The sequence below is a fragment of the Prunus dulcis genome, chromosome 1, assembly GCF_902201215.1.
Source record: "Prunus dulcis chromosome 1, ALMONDv2, whole genome shotgun sequence".
In the NCBI taxonomy this organism is placed as follows: Eukaryota; Viridiplantae; Streptophyta; class Magnoliopsida; order Rosales; family Rosaceae; genus Prunus; species Prunus dulcis.
The window spans coordinates 25,968,988-25,985,369 of NC_047650.1; the positions used below are offsets into that span (position 1 = coordinate 25,968,988).

General features: G+C 37.0%; 4 protein-coding genes across 7 annotated transcripts; 2 read left to right on the top strand and 2 right to left on the bottom strand.

Annotated features, from left to right (window-relative positions):
• The first annotated feature begins 2,912 nt into the window (after positions 1-2,912).
• Positions 2,913-3,746, top strand: LOC117616360 (basic leucine zipper 43-like). Its single transcript, XM_034345657.1, has one exon. The coding sequence runs from the start codon at positions 3,002-3,004 to the stop codon at positions 3,614-3,616; it is 615 nt and encodes a 204-aa protein (XP_034201548.1). The 5' UTR covers positions 2,913-3,001; the 3' UTR covers positions 3,617-3,746.
• A 3,052-nt stretch (positions 3,747-6,798) lies between these two features.
• LOC117616361 lies at positions 6,799-8,379 on the bottom strand. 2 transcript variants are annotated; one of them, XM_034345658.1, is made up of 3 exons: positions 8,222-8,379; positions 7,192-7,571; positions 6,799-7,082 (listed from the first exon to the last, which is right to left on the bottom strand). In XM_034345658.1, the coding sequence occupies exons 2-3, from the start codon at positions 7,426-7,428 to the stop codon at positions 7,029-7,031; spliced, it is 291 nt and encodes a 96-aa protein (XP_034201549.1). In that variant the 5' UTR covers positions 7,429-7,571; positions 8,222-8,379; the 3' UTR covers positions 6,799-7,028. The 2 variants fall into 2 exon arrangements, with proteins under 2 accessions (XP_034201549.1, XP_034201551.1); XM_034345660.1 differs by having other exon boundaries at positions 7,192-7,606.
• Positions 8,380-9,135: 756 nt separating this feature from the next.
• Positions 9,136-9,898, bottom strand: LOC117616362. Its single transcript, XM_034345661.1, has 2 exons — positions 9,517-9,898; positions 9,136-9,384 (listed from the first exon to the last, which is right to left on the bottom strand). The coding sequence occupies exons 1-2, from the start codon at positions 9,886-9,888 to the stop codon at positions 9,250-9,252; spliced, it is 507 nt and encodes a 168-aa protein (XP_034201552.1). The 5' UTR covers positions 9,889-9,898; the 3' UTR covers positions 9,136-9,249.
• A 1,316-nt stretch (positions 9,899-11,214) lies between these two features.
• Positions 11,215-15,267, top strand: LOC117616363 (chaperonin 60 subunit beta 4, chloroplastic). Of its 3 annotated transcripts, XM_034345663.1 has the most exons (14): positions 11,215-11,532; positions 11,612-11,737; positions 11,830-11,967; positions 12,240-12,335; positions 12,515-12,757; positions 12,836-13,070; positions 13,164-13,333; positions 13,439-13,516; positions 13,617-13,688; positions 13,779-13,883; positions 14,005-14,132; positions 14,227-14,319; positions 14,462-14,699; positions 14,809-15,267. In XM_034345663.1, exons 1-11 carry the CDS (start codon positions 11,380-11,382, stop codon positions 14,110-14,112), a joined length of 1,524 nt encoding a protein of 507 aa, XP_034201554.1. In that variant the 5' UTR covers positions 11,215-11,379; the 3' UTR covers positions 14,113-14,132; positions 14,227-14,319; positions 14,462-14,699; positions 14,809-15,267. The 3 variants fall into 3 exon arrangements, with proteins under 3 accessions (XP_034201554.1, XP_034201553.1, XP_034201556.1); XM_034345662.1 differs by having other exon boundaries at positions 14,005-14,319; XM_034345665.1 differs by having other exon boundaries at positions 11,830-11,959; positions 12,250-12,335; positions 14,005-14,319.
• Positions 15,268-16,382: the final 1,115 nt, after the last annotated feature.

Sequence of the window (16,382 nt, forward strand, 5' to 3'; positions counted from 1 at the left end):
TTTGTTTTTTATTTTATTTATAATGAACTTTTGACTGATCAAAATGTTGTGTTTGGTGATGGACATAGGAACTATATATACATAGGGCAAATTTTTTGGCATATTTTTAGGTAAATTCTTTATCTTTGTTCATTTACCTATTTGCGCCAGGACATCAAAGTCACCTCTTACCAGCATATGCAAAAAAGTACTTGTTGCCCATCTTATCTTGCCTTGCCCCTAGAGCATAAATGGTAAATGTAAGCATATGTCAAATCAAAGAAGAATACCCAAGATTTGAATCTTGATCAGATTTTATTTGCAAGTGCGTGTGAACTTTAGTGGTTAATGCTTTGCAATGTCCCTTATGGGTTGAATACTATGATTAGTCGTTTATATTACATTTTAAAAAAAAAAAAAATTTGATTTTGACTGATGCAGCACGGAAGCACGGATTTATGAATCAACAAACATTTAAACCTGAAAAGATAAACTGAAATCTATCAGCGACTAGAATCCACCAAAAAATATAGAAAATCTCTAACTTTGATTAATAATATGATAAAACTAATTAATACAACACCATGAGTTGGCTTAAATAAAAAAAATAAAAAAAAGAAATCCTAAAATCATAAGAAACCCTAGGTTCCATAATATTCTTAAAACTTAACTAATAAGAAAATAATTAAAATCATATTAGGAAAATAATATCATGATTGATAACTTATTCTAGAAATATAAATATAATATAGATCTTTTCAAGAATTCAAGCATCCCGAAAATCCCAACGATCCGCCTTCCTTCTTTTCCTAGCGCCATAATTGATGCTCAAGCATGATTTTCCATACTTGAAACCCAAATTTCTGATTTTAAATTTTTCCCCTTTTCCAAATTTACTTCGTAAGAATGAACCCATGATTTGTCCTACATCGTTGTCACTACAAATATCACTTCCTACACTCTTCTCGTCTCTCGGACAAGAGGAGTGCATGAAGTTATTTTAGGATGATTCACCCATTATATATGAGAAGAGTGACGCTAGCTAGCCTATAGTTGATTAGTTTGATCAACCCATCTTTTCATGGTGGCCCCTGCACACTAACACAAGGGAGTGCTATATCCATCTTCCTTATGAAAGGTTCGAACACGAGTTTAGGTTCGTCTTTAATTAGCAGATGGTTTTCCTTGGAATGTTCCTTAATCACACTCATTGATCTTTTCCAGTTGGCTTTGGAATTTTGAAGCAGAACGGAAGTTTTCTGTAGTGGGGAAGCACCTAAACCATGCATTAATGTTAAATAATTGTAATTAAGGAATAGAATGGTGAACTCTGTTTTTTTAAATGCAAGTCATTAAGAAGATTGTGTCTGCAAGTTGCTGTCTAGCTCTGAGATTTGGCAACACTACTTTTTAATGTATCTAATCTTCTTCTATAGCATTCATCTTTTCTTTAAAAAATTGCAAGTAGGTCTCAAGAAGACATGCACAGCCACAAAACTAAAAACCAAAAGAATAAACAAGAATAATTGGCTACAAATTAAGACTTTCATATCAGAAGACTAGGTACCACTTATTACTTATTTATATATAATAATACAGATTTGATAACTTTGTTAATTGTGGCCATTAGAACACTTGTTTCATTATGCTTGAGAGAGAGAGAGAGAGAGAGAGAGAGAGAGAGAGAGAGAGAGAGGTATCGATATCTGATACGTCATGAAAGAATAATGATGAACATTTAAAACTTGGAAGAGGCACTGAACCTTCAAATCATATATTAATTATATCAAATATCAATAGTGGTTTATATGGTACCAGTGTTAGTTCCCTTCCTATCATCACTGCAAGTCTGCATTTCTAGATTAGCTTGACCTAAGCAGGATTGGAAAAACCAGAGAGAGAAGAAAGAATGTTAGCTGAATCTGTTTCTGTTATACTTTTCTGGATTAGTCCCATTAATATCTCTGCTTAATTATATGTAGATTTTGATGAAAGAACATCAACACATCATGGATCTTATTTTCAGCTGAGAAGCTAGTGATTCTTCATGGTGGAGCATAAAAAAAGAAGAAGGGAAACTGGCTGAAAAGCCAAGTACTATATAGTACTATGTTGCAAAGCTCACTCAGGCATCTGCATAAGATGTGTTCTTGGCCAGTTAAAAGCTGACTAAAAAAAACTTTTATAAAGAGAATGGATGGGGTTTAGGTATTTGATGCTAACAATTTAGATAATTTAGTAATTCACCTTGATGGGGCCAACGTTTGAAGTGCTCAGTGAGTCATCAAAATTAGAAGAAGAAAAAAACACAAATTAACTTGATCATCACAACTCAGTGTTTAAATTAATAGTTTACCTTTTAAACTGACCTTCTTTGCGTCATCAGTCATAATGTCTTAGTGCTCTGCGTCTGAAACTGGCTTGGATTGGATCCTCAAAGTAAAACCCCCTTTAATTAATTTGACTTCAACTCCATTTCCCAAATTGCAATTTTTCTTTCTCTTCCAAAACATTTCTCCCCATAATTAATTACACCCCCACACATGAACTTTTTCCTCTTCTTTAGCATCATATTTATGTGAAGCCAAATCATTATCCAAATCTCAAATCTGTATAAAATCATGCTCATGCACAAATAGATACAAACACATACATATAAACATCCCCAACACCAACTCATATCATGGTCTCGAAATGCCACCAACAATCAGTATGATGCAATTTGGTCCATATGTTAGATGCGTATCTTCCTCCACATGCTATATATTAGACACATTTCCTGTGTAATTTCAATAATTGTTCTTACTGCTGATGTAAGCCCTGAAACTGTTGCTCTCTAATTTGTTGCTAAAGCTGGCCCACTTCTCCATCCATTTCCCTCTCTATAAAACCCCTCTCACTCTTCATGCTGTCATCCCCTGCCCTCTAAGCGAAACAACCTTTGCAACACAAGTTCCAACCAAACCTTTCAAGTGCAAGTTCATCAGAACCTTTTAAAGGAAAAAAAAAAAATATTTGAGCTATGCTTCCAGGTGAGATCATTTCAGGTCTCCACTACCTAGCACCTGAAACCCCAATTCCAGATCCTGTTCACTTTGGCATCATGCAGAACAACATGTCCTCCCTCCATTTCAATACTCTCTTTAGCAATTTATCCCAAGCTCAAAACTTTCCTGCAGGCCATGAGTTCACTCAGCAATCTTCAAGCCTCAGCAACAACTCCAGTACTTCTGATGACGCTGAAGAACACCAGCACCTCAGAATCATTGATGAGAGGAAGCAGAGGAGAATGATATCCAATAGAGAATCGGCTCGGCGATCGCGGATGAGGAAGCAGAAACACCTGGATGAGCTCTGGTCACAGGTGGTCAGACTGAGAAATGAGAACCAGAGTCTGATAGACAGGTTAAACTATGTGTCAGAGAGCCATGACAGGGTTGTGCAGGAGAACACTAAGCTCAAGGAAGAAGCTTCTGATCTTCGCCAAACGCTCATAAACCTTCAAATTGGCAGCCCTTATAATATTAATGCTACCACCTTCAGAGAGCTGGAACCCGAGGTGCCCTGCAACACAGCTCATCTCAGAGCTGAATCTTCAAACCAATCCATTGCTGCATCAGCTGACTTGCTCCATTGAGATAGATGACAATTACTATTTTCTCATTATGACATAGCTACTTTATGTTCCCTTTGTTCACTATAATTGCTATTCAGTTTTTTCCTTCACTTTACCGTATGAGATTAAAAGCAAAACAGACCGTGCAAGAACGCACTTAGCCACCAACTCATCTCAACTTGGCTCTTATACTTTATCATTTAAATTAAAATCAACACTCACAAGTACTTCTACTGTTCATAATCTCTTCTCGCCGCATACATATCCATTAATGTACTTGCAGATCATAATTACTGAAATGATATTTCTTTGTAGCCCCATCTCAAAGAATTTATCAAACAATGAATCATGCATATGACCTTTTATCTTTTTCTCATTTGACAACTGAGAACCCCACCAACCCACCTGCAAAAATTAATGAACCATGTAGGAATTGCAGTGCTTAGAAAGACCAGAACAAAACAGAAAATCTCCCATCACTGCCGTAAGAAAACCGATTTTATCACACCAATGTACTAAATTCTGGACAAGAAAACGTACAACGATCGATTTGTGGAGTACAGAGGATGAGCTTGTGGGAACAAAGTCAGTGAAGCAGTGTTGCAGTACAGAGAGTAACAGGGCAAACAGGAGGATGACAAAAGGTGGTGGAGGTTTTGGTGCTAGTGGTGGCTCATCATACAAAATGCATGAGTCAAATCTACTATGAGACACAAAACATTTGAAAAGGGTTTATCCACTAGCGAGCAAAATCACCCACCTCCCCTCAGAAATGTTTTGTTTTTAGCTTTACTTGTGAGGGCACCAACGCCTGTGACCTGTCTCTGTTGTCTAACTTTGTTCAGCCAAACTAAGCTTCCATTTGCTTTCATGAATTTGAATCCTGCCAAGAAAGCCTACGCTTCAGGTGTTGCTTCAACAGTACCTTTAGCTTTCTGGTACTGTTTGGAGAGCACACACATGCATATGCCATTTATAATGCAGCATTATGAATTAACTTGCCCCACCATATACATACATACATATATATATATATATATATATATATGTATGTATGTATGTGTGTGTATATATGCTCACCCTCCAGCCGGAGCCAGGCACCTACCCCCTTCAGAGTATATATGTGATCGTTTTGCAAGAGAATATTCAATATATTCAGTCATAAATCCTAATGGTTAAGCAGTTTATACAGAAGGTAAGGTAAAGGATATATTAGCACAAAATATAAACATGTTCAAATCTGATTTTTGATCTTTTGTGTGGGCCATTCAATCAAACAGCTGCTGTGCAGTTTTTTGACCTTCACACAGATAGATATGGAAAGATAAATGAAAGTGAGGAGAAAAAAAACTTGTGACAATGAGATAAGAAGAATGCGATAAACCAAACCAAAAATTCAAGTGCAGAGATAAGTTAAACGTGTTCTTACTTTCGTAATAATTATAGTTGACAAATAGAGACCAGTCACCAGTGCAACTGCGACAATGAAAAAGAAACCACCTTTGAATACACATTGATGACAGACGTTCATATATACAATTATTAAATAATTTTTTATTTGATCTCCCAAATCTGGATTTCGTTAGGTATAATACAATTACCATGATGACATTTTTCTACTTTTAGCATCTCTATCTCATAAAATGGTGTTTTCATCTCTTTATTTCATATTATAAGTTCTCTAGTTTAGATACCATGTGTTTATGACAACTCTTTTTCTTAAGTAATTAAAATAGATTAATGGATGATTCTATAATTTAGAAATATGATTTATTAGCCTCCCCTTTTGGTTTTAGGTAGCTTGCATGAGGGTTTTTTTTGGGCATTGAAGCTCTAATTTTCATCCAATGTTACAACGAGATTATCATAATTGTTTAATGTTGACCCTACTTAACAAAATTTCTGACTACGCCACTGTAGGTGATATCAAAATATATACCCAACCCAAGTGGGTTTGGTCTAGTGGAAAATTGAACGGGCTAGGCCACACATGTTGGGCAAATGTGATCGGGCTCCTCAATGAGGCCCCGAGTTCGATCCTCCGTATGTGTAACGAACCTCTTGGGGAGAGCTTTCTCTTAACCCATGCCTGGCTCGGAGAGGTGACACTCCTACCACCTTTATTGTAACCAAAAAAATATTAGAGCACTTTCAAATATGATTTTGCACATATCAGTGCTACCTGGAGGGTAGAGTCATACAAAGTAATGGCGACATTTCCTTTGTCAGATAAGGACGATTGAACTCCACTTGAATATGTTATCCAAGTTATCCTTATTTTTGCACGTCCAAACAACTCCAGTTGAATATGTTATCCGTTTACGGCAAATGTTTAACCATTTCCCGACCCAGCTGCATGAGCATGTCCTTAGTTTTTATAAAACTTTTTGGACATCTAAGTTTGGTCCCAACACACACACCCAAAGTGCACTCCACTAAAACTGCGGTGCGCCAAGTTTGACAACTGACATAACAATTTTCAACTAGTATCCTATTCCACGTTTAGTGTCCTAATAAAGAAAGCGGGTGATTCGTATCATTAAATTGAACAATAATTCCACATATTAGAAAAAAACAAGTTTCATCATAATGATGAGACTCTAAAGAACAAGAGACTCAGAATCTAGTCACAATCATGTTGGATTTTTCTAAGTCCCAACCAAAGGCTACAAAGATGTCAACCCAAATCTCTCCACCAAAACCCTAATCAGAAAAATGTTTACAACAGAAATGCAAATTAGACCATGTGAACCAATTAATTGTGCAGCAAATATGCTACTTGGCAACACCTTCAAAGAGGGCTGAAGTTTGCTTTTCCCTTCAACTTTGACGATATAAAAACTAAACAAAAGTTAACAATCACCAATGACGACTTATATGAGCCCTTCCCTTGCACATTGACTTGCAGCAGGCATGGAGTAATGGAAGCATGCATCCCATGAAGCATCAAGCGATGATGCGCGGAGAGAACGAACAAATTTGTTTAGGAGTAACATTCCCAAGTTCTTAAAGAGTTTGAGGGCACTCTCAACTCTTTAGTGTGTATCTGCAATTTGTTTTTAGTTGTCATGCGGAATTGAAATTTGAGAGGAAACAAAGTGGTTATTGTTGGTTTTGAAAATGCCAATTATTGATGTTTTTCTAAATTTTATTGTCCAGACATTGATGTCAGAACAGCCAACATGTTTTCATACTCAGAGAAATGAAATGACCCCCAAGCTTGAACTTTTCTGGTCAGGTCGTATTTGTAGAACTGTAAGCTAACAAGTCTTCAAAATTGGACTTGTATACAGTTTATTGCAAGATATACAAAGGGTATTTCAGGCTAACATTCCATAAATAAACATTACAATTACGAAAACCCGATTGATAATTCTGCTACTTAAGACAACAACGCTATTATAGTGTAACTTGTTAACTTACAAGTCTCGAGTCATTCCTCCGGTTTTCGAGTTCTATTCTTATTTCCGTATATCAAACCAGTCTCCTGAAAAACAATTCAAAATTCTAATCAACCAACAAGGAAATGAGAAATTCAATTATATGCACTTGGAATACCATAAACTCGGATGTGGATGAGTTGCAAGGAACAATACCTGAGGATCAGGAACAGGTTTCCTTTTCTCTACATAGGCATGTGGATCCGCAGAGGCCAAAGCAGCCCTTTCCTGTTGTTCTCGCTTGAGGTCCTGTGAGGGCTTAACCCAAAGGAAGTAGGCTAAGGTCCCAGCCACCACCCAGGAGGCCAGGTTGCTTCCTCCTCTTAGGCCTCCCATCGAATTCCCTACAAACGACCTCACATTTCCTAATCTTCTCCTCCAAGTGGTTGTCATTTCTTTGGAGTTTTCGGGTTTTGTATCCTATTTTGCTGATTGGGGACTTAGGGTTTTTGATTTCCCTGCTCTGCACCTCCTTGCCAATATTTGCAAATTCCAAACGGTTGCGGTTAGTTTCAGAACGAACACTGTTTTCAGTCCTGCTTGAGGATTAAGCAATCAAATAGCCACCAGGCTGCGTATTAAAACGACAGTAAAGATGAAAGCGCAAGCAGACATTGTTTGAAGCAGGGAACTAGAGATATGTTGGGACCATTAGACATAACCTAAATATGTGAAATAAGAACTACTTCTATAAATAAAAAAAATAAAAAAATAAACAACTTCGATGCATAACCTGAATATGATTTCATATAATTTGCATATCAAGTATTGCTGATACACAAACAAGCATAAAGCGTATCTTTGGAACTGCATTTTTTCAAGAGAGTGCATTGCATTGCAAGAGCTTTGCTTTCATATTTCCTAAGAAAAAAGCACAAATTGACAATGCCCAGATTCAATTAAATTAAGATTACGTATATGGATGTGCTATCCATCTCAGATTAACATACGCTTCACTCTTCTGGAGTTGCAATTTCAATGGCCAAATGGAACAAAAAGAAGAAAATTTTCAGTAAACAAACGACAGATAAATCAGACCCACACCGACACCGATCAGATGAGCTACATCATTCTCAAACACACAATTTCATATAAATCAAATCGAATTACAAATACATAAGCTATAAAGTATAAATAAAAATCGGGATCAACAGTAACAAGGACAAAAAGCCCGACGAAAAATTACCCGATTGCAGAGAACGGAGATGAGCAATCGATACAGAAACGAAGATGACCAACTAAGCTCACGGGCGATGCAGAGAACTGTGATGGCCGATAGACGGCGGGACAGAGCGGAGAGCTACGAGGAGGCCGCAAATAGAACGAGGAGGGTTCGGTTGAGTGGAGCCTAGGAAATCTTTTTGATTCGGTTGCGCTAGCTTGCACGGGTTGCATAGAACAGCCCAATTGATGGCTGCCACGTATTTATTATTTATTCAAATTCGTTTTTTGTATATTCTGTCGACTTATCCCTCCGCTTCTCATTTGACACCTAACCGAACACACGTCTTTGGACTTCTTTGGTGAATCAGTTTGGATTGAATTGGAGTTAATTTCAAGTCGGTACTTATGATTTGTAAGATACAGTATGTTAGATGATTGTCTAATTTAATAAGTTCAGTTTTAACACACTAAACAACGGATATAATTCTTGTCAATTTTAATTGAAATAGTCTAACTTAGTTCAAACCACCAAACCTAAATCCATGACATGACACAGCCGCGAAATTCTATAGTGAAAGTGTCATATATAGACCTTTTATGTGGCTATCATTTCATTAAACTTAAGGAAAATTACTATTTATATGAATCATGTTGCTAATATAAAGGTACCAACGTTTCGTATATAACACCCTCACCGTAGTTCTGACACCCTCACCGTAGAACTACTCCGACACAGGCCCAATTCCTTATTGAGGACCTGGTTAGTGGTGTCCAGTGGAAAGAGCCCACTTGAACCAGGCCTTTGAGTGCTTTGAGCCCTCAATTTACAGGTCTTACAAAATGAATTTGCTCTGGACTGGTACACGCAAACAAACATAACTTTGACTTTGGTTTTTTCATTTGAGCTAGCTCTGGGATGTAGTGTGAAACACATCATTGATCAACTTAAACACAAAACCTGAGTTTCCTTCATTACAGTATCAGCAAAATTTATGAAATACAGTGGCTAGCTAGTGAAGAGAAAATATATTATATTTTAGTATCATGGATTCATGGTCCAGTAGAGCTGATGTCTTGTGTGTAGATATAGTCTGTGTGAGCAACCATGGACCTTCTGATCAAACACTCTTCACTGTTTAAACCCTTGCAAGCATCATCATCATCCACATCCAGGCTTGGTTCCTCCTACAAATTAAAAAACAGAGACCACAATAAAGTTTAAAAAAATTTGAAAAACAGAGTAGTCATCAACACCATATTTCTAATTTTGTGAATCAACAAAAGATGAATTAGAGAAGGGATCAAAAGGGAACTTACAATAGGTGATGATCTTATGGGAATATTGGAAGAAGAAGCATTTGGATCAGACTCAGGTAAAATGGAGGCAGCAGGCATTGATCTGGCTTCTGCCCTTGACAATAGAAGTAGAAAACCCAAAAGGAAGATCAAATTGAGCCCATTTGCCATAGTTTTCATCTCAAGCTTTAAAGAACAGATTAAAAAAGCTCTCTGTGTCTCCTTTATAAAGAACAGATGGAGAAGAAAGAACTGGAGGCTGTAAATTGGGATTTGAGTGTTTTGACTTTTTAGAGAGATAGAGAGAGGGGCAGGCAGGCAGAGTAAATGGCAATGATATGGAGTGATGATTCTGTCTTTCGAGTTTGGAGGAGGAGGGTGCCAAAATGCCATGAATGAGCATTGATAGATTTGATGTTATTATTGTGCAGCAGCAGCAGCCTGCAGAGTGGAGAAAGTCAAAACGTTGCCGTTACCCATATCAGGTCAATGCTCATCTCTCTCTCATTTTTCTTCCTAGGAAAAATCACCATTTAAGGACATCATTGAGAAGCGTTTCTTCCCAGTCTGATAATAAGTATAGTTTTTTGTTTGGGTGATATAGTAAGCTAGCTGTACTATTCCTATGCAACTGTGTACTGGTGTAAGATGAAGTCACATGCTCTTTTGCTGCATGTGATGGACACCTGTTGATGTTGGGGACCCATTGGTCATTTCATTTACTCTCTTATTTTTATATATAATTTGTTGGTTTTCATGAAGGTTACAAACTAAAATATCACTACACTAAAGCTTACAATTGCATATAAAATATATATATAAGTGATATCGGAGAGGGGAGAATTAAAATGAGAACTTAGAACGCATAGATAAATACTGTTTATCATTTAAATTACAAGTTTTTTATAAAATAATTACATTTCAACACATAACGAATTTGAATATCGAAAAGAACATCATTATTCATAACCACGTTGAAATCCATTGATTCCAGACAAGCAAATACAAAATTGTGATTTTGTTGAAGAGCCTTGTACCCTTGGGGTTCAAATGTTATGTTAATGTAGAATGATTTAAAAGGATCTTCCACATTTCATTACCGCATTTTTCAGAAATTACAAGGCTAACATAAGAAGATGGGAAACCCGAGGAAATATGGTGGATAAATTGGCATTAAAACGACATTAGTCAGAGAGCTTTTGCGGGAAACATGAAGCCCCTTCTATTCTATTCTATGTCATCAATAAAATATAAATCATCATTTTAAAAAGATCGTGCGTCACCTTGTTACTGGTTATTAGACAGATTATGCAATCGAGGCCCGTTGACTGTATACTCATGCATGGCTTTGATCTAAGAAAATTAGAAACTATCTTTGGTTCTATTCCCCATAATATTAATGAAGTGATCCTTTTGTTTATGCAAACACAAAAATAAATATATATTATGCGGTTGTGAATTAAACCAGTTGATCACGGTAGTGAGTCCGTCTATTTACTCCCGAGTTTCTATCCCCTACTAGTAAATGAGATTAATTTACAGTAGACACTTAGTTCACATGACAGGGGCTCAAATGGGCTGGGTTTGCCAGTGACTTTCTTATTGGGCCCTCTTAAGCTGTGGCCCAGTTAGATGTGACTTCTTCCTCACCAAAAACAAAAAAAGTTGAACAAAAAACGAAACTGTACAGTTAGTTGCCTTTGAGATAGCGCCAAAATAAGTTCCAAGATTTTTTTCTCTTTTTCCCGTTAGAACTCTCTCCTCTTATCCTCCTAAACTTCATCAAAACTATCTTCAAAGTTATCTCCAAACTTCAAATGATATTTGCAGGACCAAACTCCTGCATTCAAATCAGGTTCAACTGGTGAATCAAAGTTTTCAACCATGGCATTTTCTCCAACTCCCATCTCTTCTTTCTCCTTCGCCAACCCAACACTGCCCAAAAGGATTTCTTCAGTACCTTCTGCAGTAAACTCAAAAGGTGTAGCCAAAGATCTCATCTTTAACCACGACGGTTCTGCCACAAAGAAGCTTCTGGTACCCTTTTAAGCAACTGGTTTTTTGTTTGCTTGGCATAATATGAATTGGGTTGATAGTTGATTTGGCGGTGGTGCAGGCAGGCGTGGACATGGTGGCAGAGCTGGTTGGGGTTACGTTGGGCCCAAAGGGAAGGAATGTGGTGCTGCAGAATAAGTATGGACCTCCCAAGATTGTCAATGACGGTGAAACTGTCCTCAAACAGGTCTTGATTAATTTGTCCAATTTAACCTTATTGGGGTTTTTGATATTTGGGTTACTTTTCTTTACTGGTTCTGTTTTTCATCCTTTGTTAAGATTGAGTTGGAGGACCCTGTGGAGAATGTTGGAGTGAAATTGGTGAGGCAAGCTGGTGCAAAAACAAATGATCTGGCTGGAGATGGTTCCACTACAGCTGTAATTCTTGCTCATGGCTTAATCACTGAAGGTGTGAAGGTATGAATGTCATGTCATTTATAGCTTGTCTGTTGACTAGAAGAAGGAAAGTACTTCTTCATGTGCTAAGTTGTATCTTTATACTTATTTAGTATGGCCACGGAGGCTTATCGTGTAGTTTGTGAGGTGGCTTATGTTCTTATCGACCGATTTTATTTTCTAATAGTGGTACTAGTTTGTGTGGGAATTAAACATATCATCTGCTATAATGCGAGCAAGCATTCAGTTAAGCTCTGGCAACATTTTTGTATTGTACATAAACTTTCTTCTAGGTTACTGCAGCTGGCTTGAACCCCATTCAAATTGCTCGTGGCATTGAGAAAACTGCGGCGGCGCTCGTTTCTGAACTCAAATTGATGTCCAGAGAGGTAACCAAAGTTTTTTTTTTTTTTTTTTTTTTTTTCTCCTTCTCGTTTGAAAGATTTAAAACTCTGGGGATATTATTCAAAACCATGACTAAAGTAATTACATTAGGCTGTAAAGAGCATTTTACACAATATTTTGTAATTAATTCAGCTTGCAGCCTATGACATTTTTTACTATGCAGATTGAGGATCATGAGCTTGCACATGTTGCTGCAGTTAGTGCAGGCAATGATTTTGCAGTGGGGAATATGATTTATGATGCTCTTCTTCAAGTAGGAAAGAAGGGTGTGGTTACTATTGAACAAGGGAAATGTACAGAGAACAATCTACAAATTGTGGAAGGAATGCAGTTTGATCGTGGATACTTATCCCCTTACTTTGTCACTGATAGAAGAAGAAGGATAGTGGAGTTTCAAAACTGTAAGGTAAGAACTATGAATTACATACAGGCTGACGTATTCTCCTATGAAGTAATTAGAGGTCATGAAATTCGTTGGTTGCAGTTACTTTTGGACCACAAGAAAATTACAAACCCGAAGGAGATGTTTAAATTATTGGACAATGCAGTGCAAGAAAAGTATCCAATGGTGATAGTTGCAGAGGGCATTGAGCAGGAAGCTCTAGCTCCAGTAATTAGAAACAAACTCAGAGGTGTGCTGAAAGCAGCTGCTATTAAAGCTCCTGCCTTTGGTGAGCGCAAAAGCCACTACTTAGATGACATTGCCATCTTGACTGGAGGTAGTAGGCTAAACACCAAAGTTTAGATAGCTAATTAACTCCATTACCCTTCTTCACAATCTTCATCATTTTGGCTTTGCTTGTATTTTGCAGGAACCGTAGTAAGAGATGAGATGGGGATTATCCTAGAAGATGCTAACAAAGAGGTTTTGGGTACTGCTACTAAAGTTGTGATAACTAAGGATTCTACATTGATAGTTACCGATGGTAGCACTCGACAAGCTGTTGAAAAGAGGGTTTCTCAGATACGAAAGCTTGTTGAGGTACATTCAACATCCCTTGGTACTCTTCTTTGGTGCTCAAGTGTAGTATGAACATATTGGTAGTATTCTCTGATAAATACAACACTTCTAATTTTTGTTTTTCAGAACACTGAAGAAGAATTTCAAAAGAAGATATTAAATGAAAGAATAGCAAGATTATCAGGGGGAATTGCTATTCTGCAGGTAATGGAAAATTTAATGCACTCAGCATCTTTATAATCTAAATGTCTGAAGACTGGCTTTCTTTCAAGATGATGTGTTTGTTTTAATAATTGAATCGTAGGTAGGAGCACAAACACAAGTTGAGTTAAAAGATAAACAACTTAGAATCGAAGATGCTTTGAATGCGACCAAGGTAGGTAGCTTCTTGCTTGCTGTTACTATTTTGACAAGAAGTTGAATGCCAATATCAAATGGTTGATTTCTAACCAGGCTCATAATATAGGCAGCAATTGAGGAAGGTGTTGTAGTTGGTGGTGGCTGCAGTCTTTTGAGGCTCTCCAAAAAGGTGGATGGTATTAAAGAACTTTTGGATAATGAGGAACAGAAGGTACTTTTATATCAGATATTTCAATAAAATATCTCAATGTACTTATGCATGTTTTCATACTGTTCTATTTGTCTCCACTAAGCTTTCATAACCATTGTGATCTTATATCTACTGTGTGCAGATCGGAGCAGAAATCTTCAAGAGAGCTTTAAGCTATCCTGTAAAACTGATAGCAAAAAATGCAGGTGTGAATGGAAATGTTGTGGTAGAGAAAGTCTCTGCATGTTAAATGCATTATCTTCTTAAAACTTAATTTTAGACTTAATGCACTTCACGCTTTATGACCAGACCAGATATATTTGATCAAACAAACTCCTCTGTTGAGACTTGTTAAATTTTGCAGATTCTATCTAACGATAATATTGGGTATGGATATAATGCTGCGAAAGACTGTTACGAGGACCTAATGAAAGCTGGGATCATGGATCCATCAAAGGTATTGTAATATTTACTGTCTTTTGAAGAAAACTTCATGACATATATAACCTGGGATCATGCATGTTAAAATATGCTATGTAATATAGTCTGGAGTGAAAATGTAAAGAAAAAGTCACAGTTCCCTGTCAAAAATTGGACAGGTTGTTAGATGTTGTTTGGAGCATGCAGCATCAGTCGCCAAAACTTTTCTGACATCCGACGCTGTTGTAGTCGACATTAAGGAAACACAACCCTTTCCTAGAAGAATGCCACCAAAACTACCCAATATCCCAAGAAGAATGCCACCAGAACTGCCCAATATTCCAAGAAGAATGCCACCAGACCTGCCCAATATCCCAAGAAGGCCAACACCAATGTCCATGTCCATGCCAAACTCAGGTAGCTCCTGCCTTCCAAACGAAGGGTTTTGTTTCTCTGATTTTCCTGTCTCACTTTGATATATTGGGGCTGTTGAAGTGATAATGAATTCAAACATCTGATCATTCAGGTGCTGGATCATTTGGCCTTTAGATGGCAGATGATGACTGTACTGATGCAGCCCACAAAACCCTGATTTCATCTATCTGAGCAAAGTTTAAGGGGTCATGAAAGAGCCATGAAACAAGCTAGCTGTTCGTAATTCAGCTCCTTCACATCAGGTGGATGGCTTCAAAATTACATCCATGAGAAGTTTGCATTGGGGCAAGAATGCTACTACTCTGAAAGGCAATGCAGCAAGATAAGGTGGTTTGCCTATTTTGTAAATTTACAAGAAACAAATGACTAGCTGTTAATAGGAAATGTTTTTTTTTTCCACATTGTATGTAAGTAAGACCAGAGGCGTCCTACGATGTTCATACAAGGTCCAGAACTAGATTGTTTGCGGTACAAGATTGACATGTAATAGGAATTTCATTCTTTGTCCACGATCAAATTTATCAAAATCTTCATTGATTTTAAGGTTGCACAACTTAAGCTTATAAGAGTGAGATTCATGGGACAGACTGAGCATACGGATGATAAATGAGTGAAGCATTGCATCCAAACCGTTGTGGATAAAATCATTAAATTCTCAACACAGTAAATAGTACCTTCTTTGACTAAATAAGTATAATGAAAAACATAGCCTAAATAAAAGAAAAAGAGTTAAATGCGAAGGCCAAGATAATGCTAAATCACATCAAATTTTTTTTTAAATACAAGTGATAATTTAAAGGGCTCTTTAGTTTTAACCCATAAAAAACTTAACTAATTTGGAAGAAAGATAATTAATTTTGCTTAATTAATATAAAACCAAAGCCACCTAATTTTACCAAAAGGACATCCAACAACCCTAAAATTACTACATGTGCCATTGTAGAATTGTACCAGAAGGGTAGAATTGTCTTATCAGAAGGGTAGAATTGTCTTATCAGTTGTTATTTTTTACCTGGCCCAACGAATCTGGGCCTCTCTTTGGGCTAATCCAAAATAGTAGTTTTTTCCTAGGTATTAAAACTAAAACCAAAATATCCAATATCTTACAAACTAATTAATAAAGTTAATTATGTCTAAAACCTAATTTTTCTTAATTTAAATTACTTTAAACTAATTTAATCTTCAAAAAAAGAAATTAGAACTTGAATGCAAGAAGCGAACTCACTGTCCGAACGGTTAGCCTACTTGCCATCAAATGTTTGAGACATGTTCCAATGAGATGGAGATGAGATAAGACTGAAAATAGCTTTGAATGCTTCCAGAAAAGGCGAGTGCTATATACTTTCGTCAACATTTTATAAAGTTAAATTTTTATCAACATTATTTTTCCTTCCATTTTTTAAATTTTCTTTTATACAAGTGTAAGCCCAGTTGAAAACCCAAAAAGACCAAAGCCCAGAAAAATAGAACAGCAGCAACCCATCCCTGTAACTGTAAGGCGAGGAAGACACGTGCAACTGCAACAAGCACCACAGTACACACCATCCCAAAAAGTGGAAGAGCCTCTTCCCAATTGCCGAAACATTTCTTTGTAATCTTGTTGCCTTTCGTTCGTCGTTGATCCTTCGTTCTGCCCTCACCTTCTCAGCCTTGTATAAATGTAGG

Coding starts and splice junctions, on each gene's coding strand:
- LOC117616360 (XM_034345657.1), top strand. CDS start 3,002: ATGCTTCCAGGTGAGATCATTTCAGGTCTCCACTACCTAGCACCTGAA.
- LOC117616361 (XM_034345658.1), bottom strand. CDS start 7,428: ATGACAACCACTTGGAGGAGAAGATTAGGAAATGTGAGGTCGTTTGTA. Junction 7,083..7,191: donor AACCTGTTCCTGATCCTCAG/GTATTGTTCCTT, acceptor ATTGTTTTTCAG/GAGACTGGTTTGATATACGG.
- LOC117616362 (XM_034345661.1), bottom strand. CDS start 9,888: ATGGCATTTTGGCACCCTCCTCCTCCAAACTCGAAAGACAGAATCATC. Junction 9,385..9,516: donor CCATAAGATCATCACCTATT/GTAAGTTCCCTT, acceptor TTTAATTTGTAG/GAGGAACCAAGCCTGGATGT.
- LOC117616363 (XM_034345662.1), top strand. CDS start 11,380: ATGGCATTTTCTCCAACTCCCATCTCTTCTTTCTCCTTCGCCAACCCA. Junction 11,738..11,829: donor GTGAAACTGTCCTCAAACAG/GTCTTGATTAAT, acceptor TCCTTTGTTAAG/ATTGAGTTGGAGGACCCTGT. Junction 13,517..13,616: donor GGGGAATTGCTATTCTGCAG/GTAATGGAAAAT, acceptor ATTGAATCGTAG/GTAGGAGCACAAACACAAGT.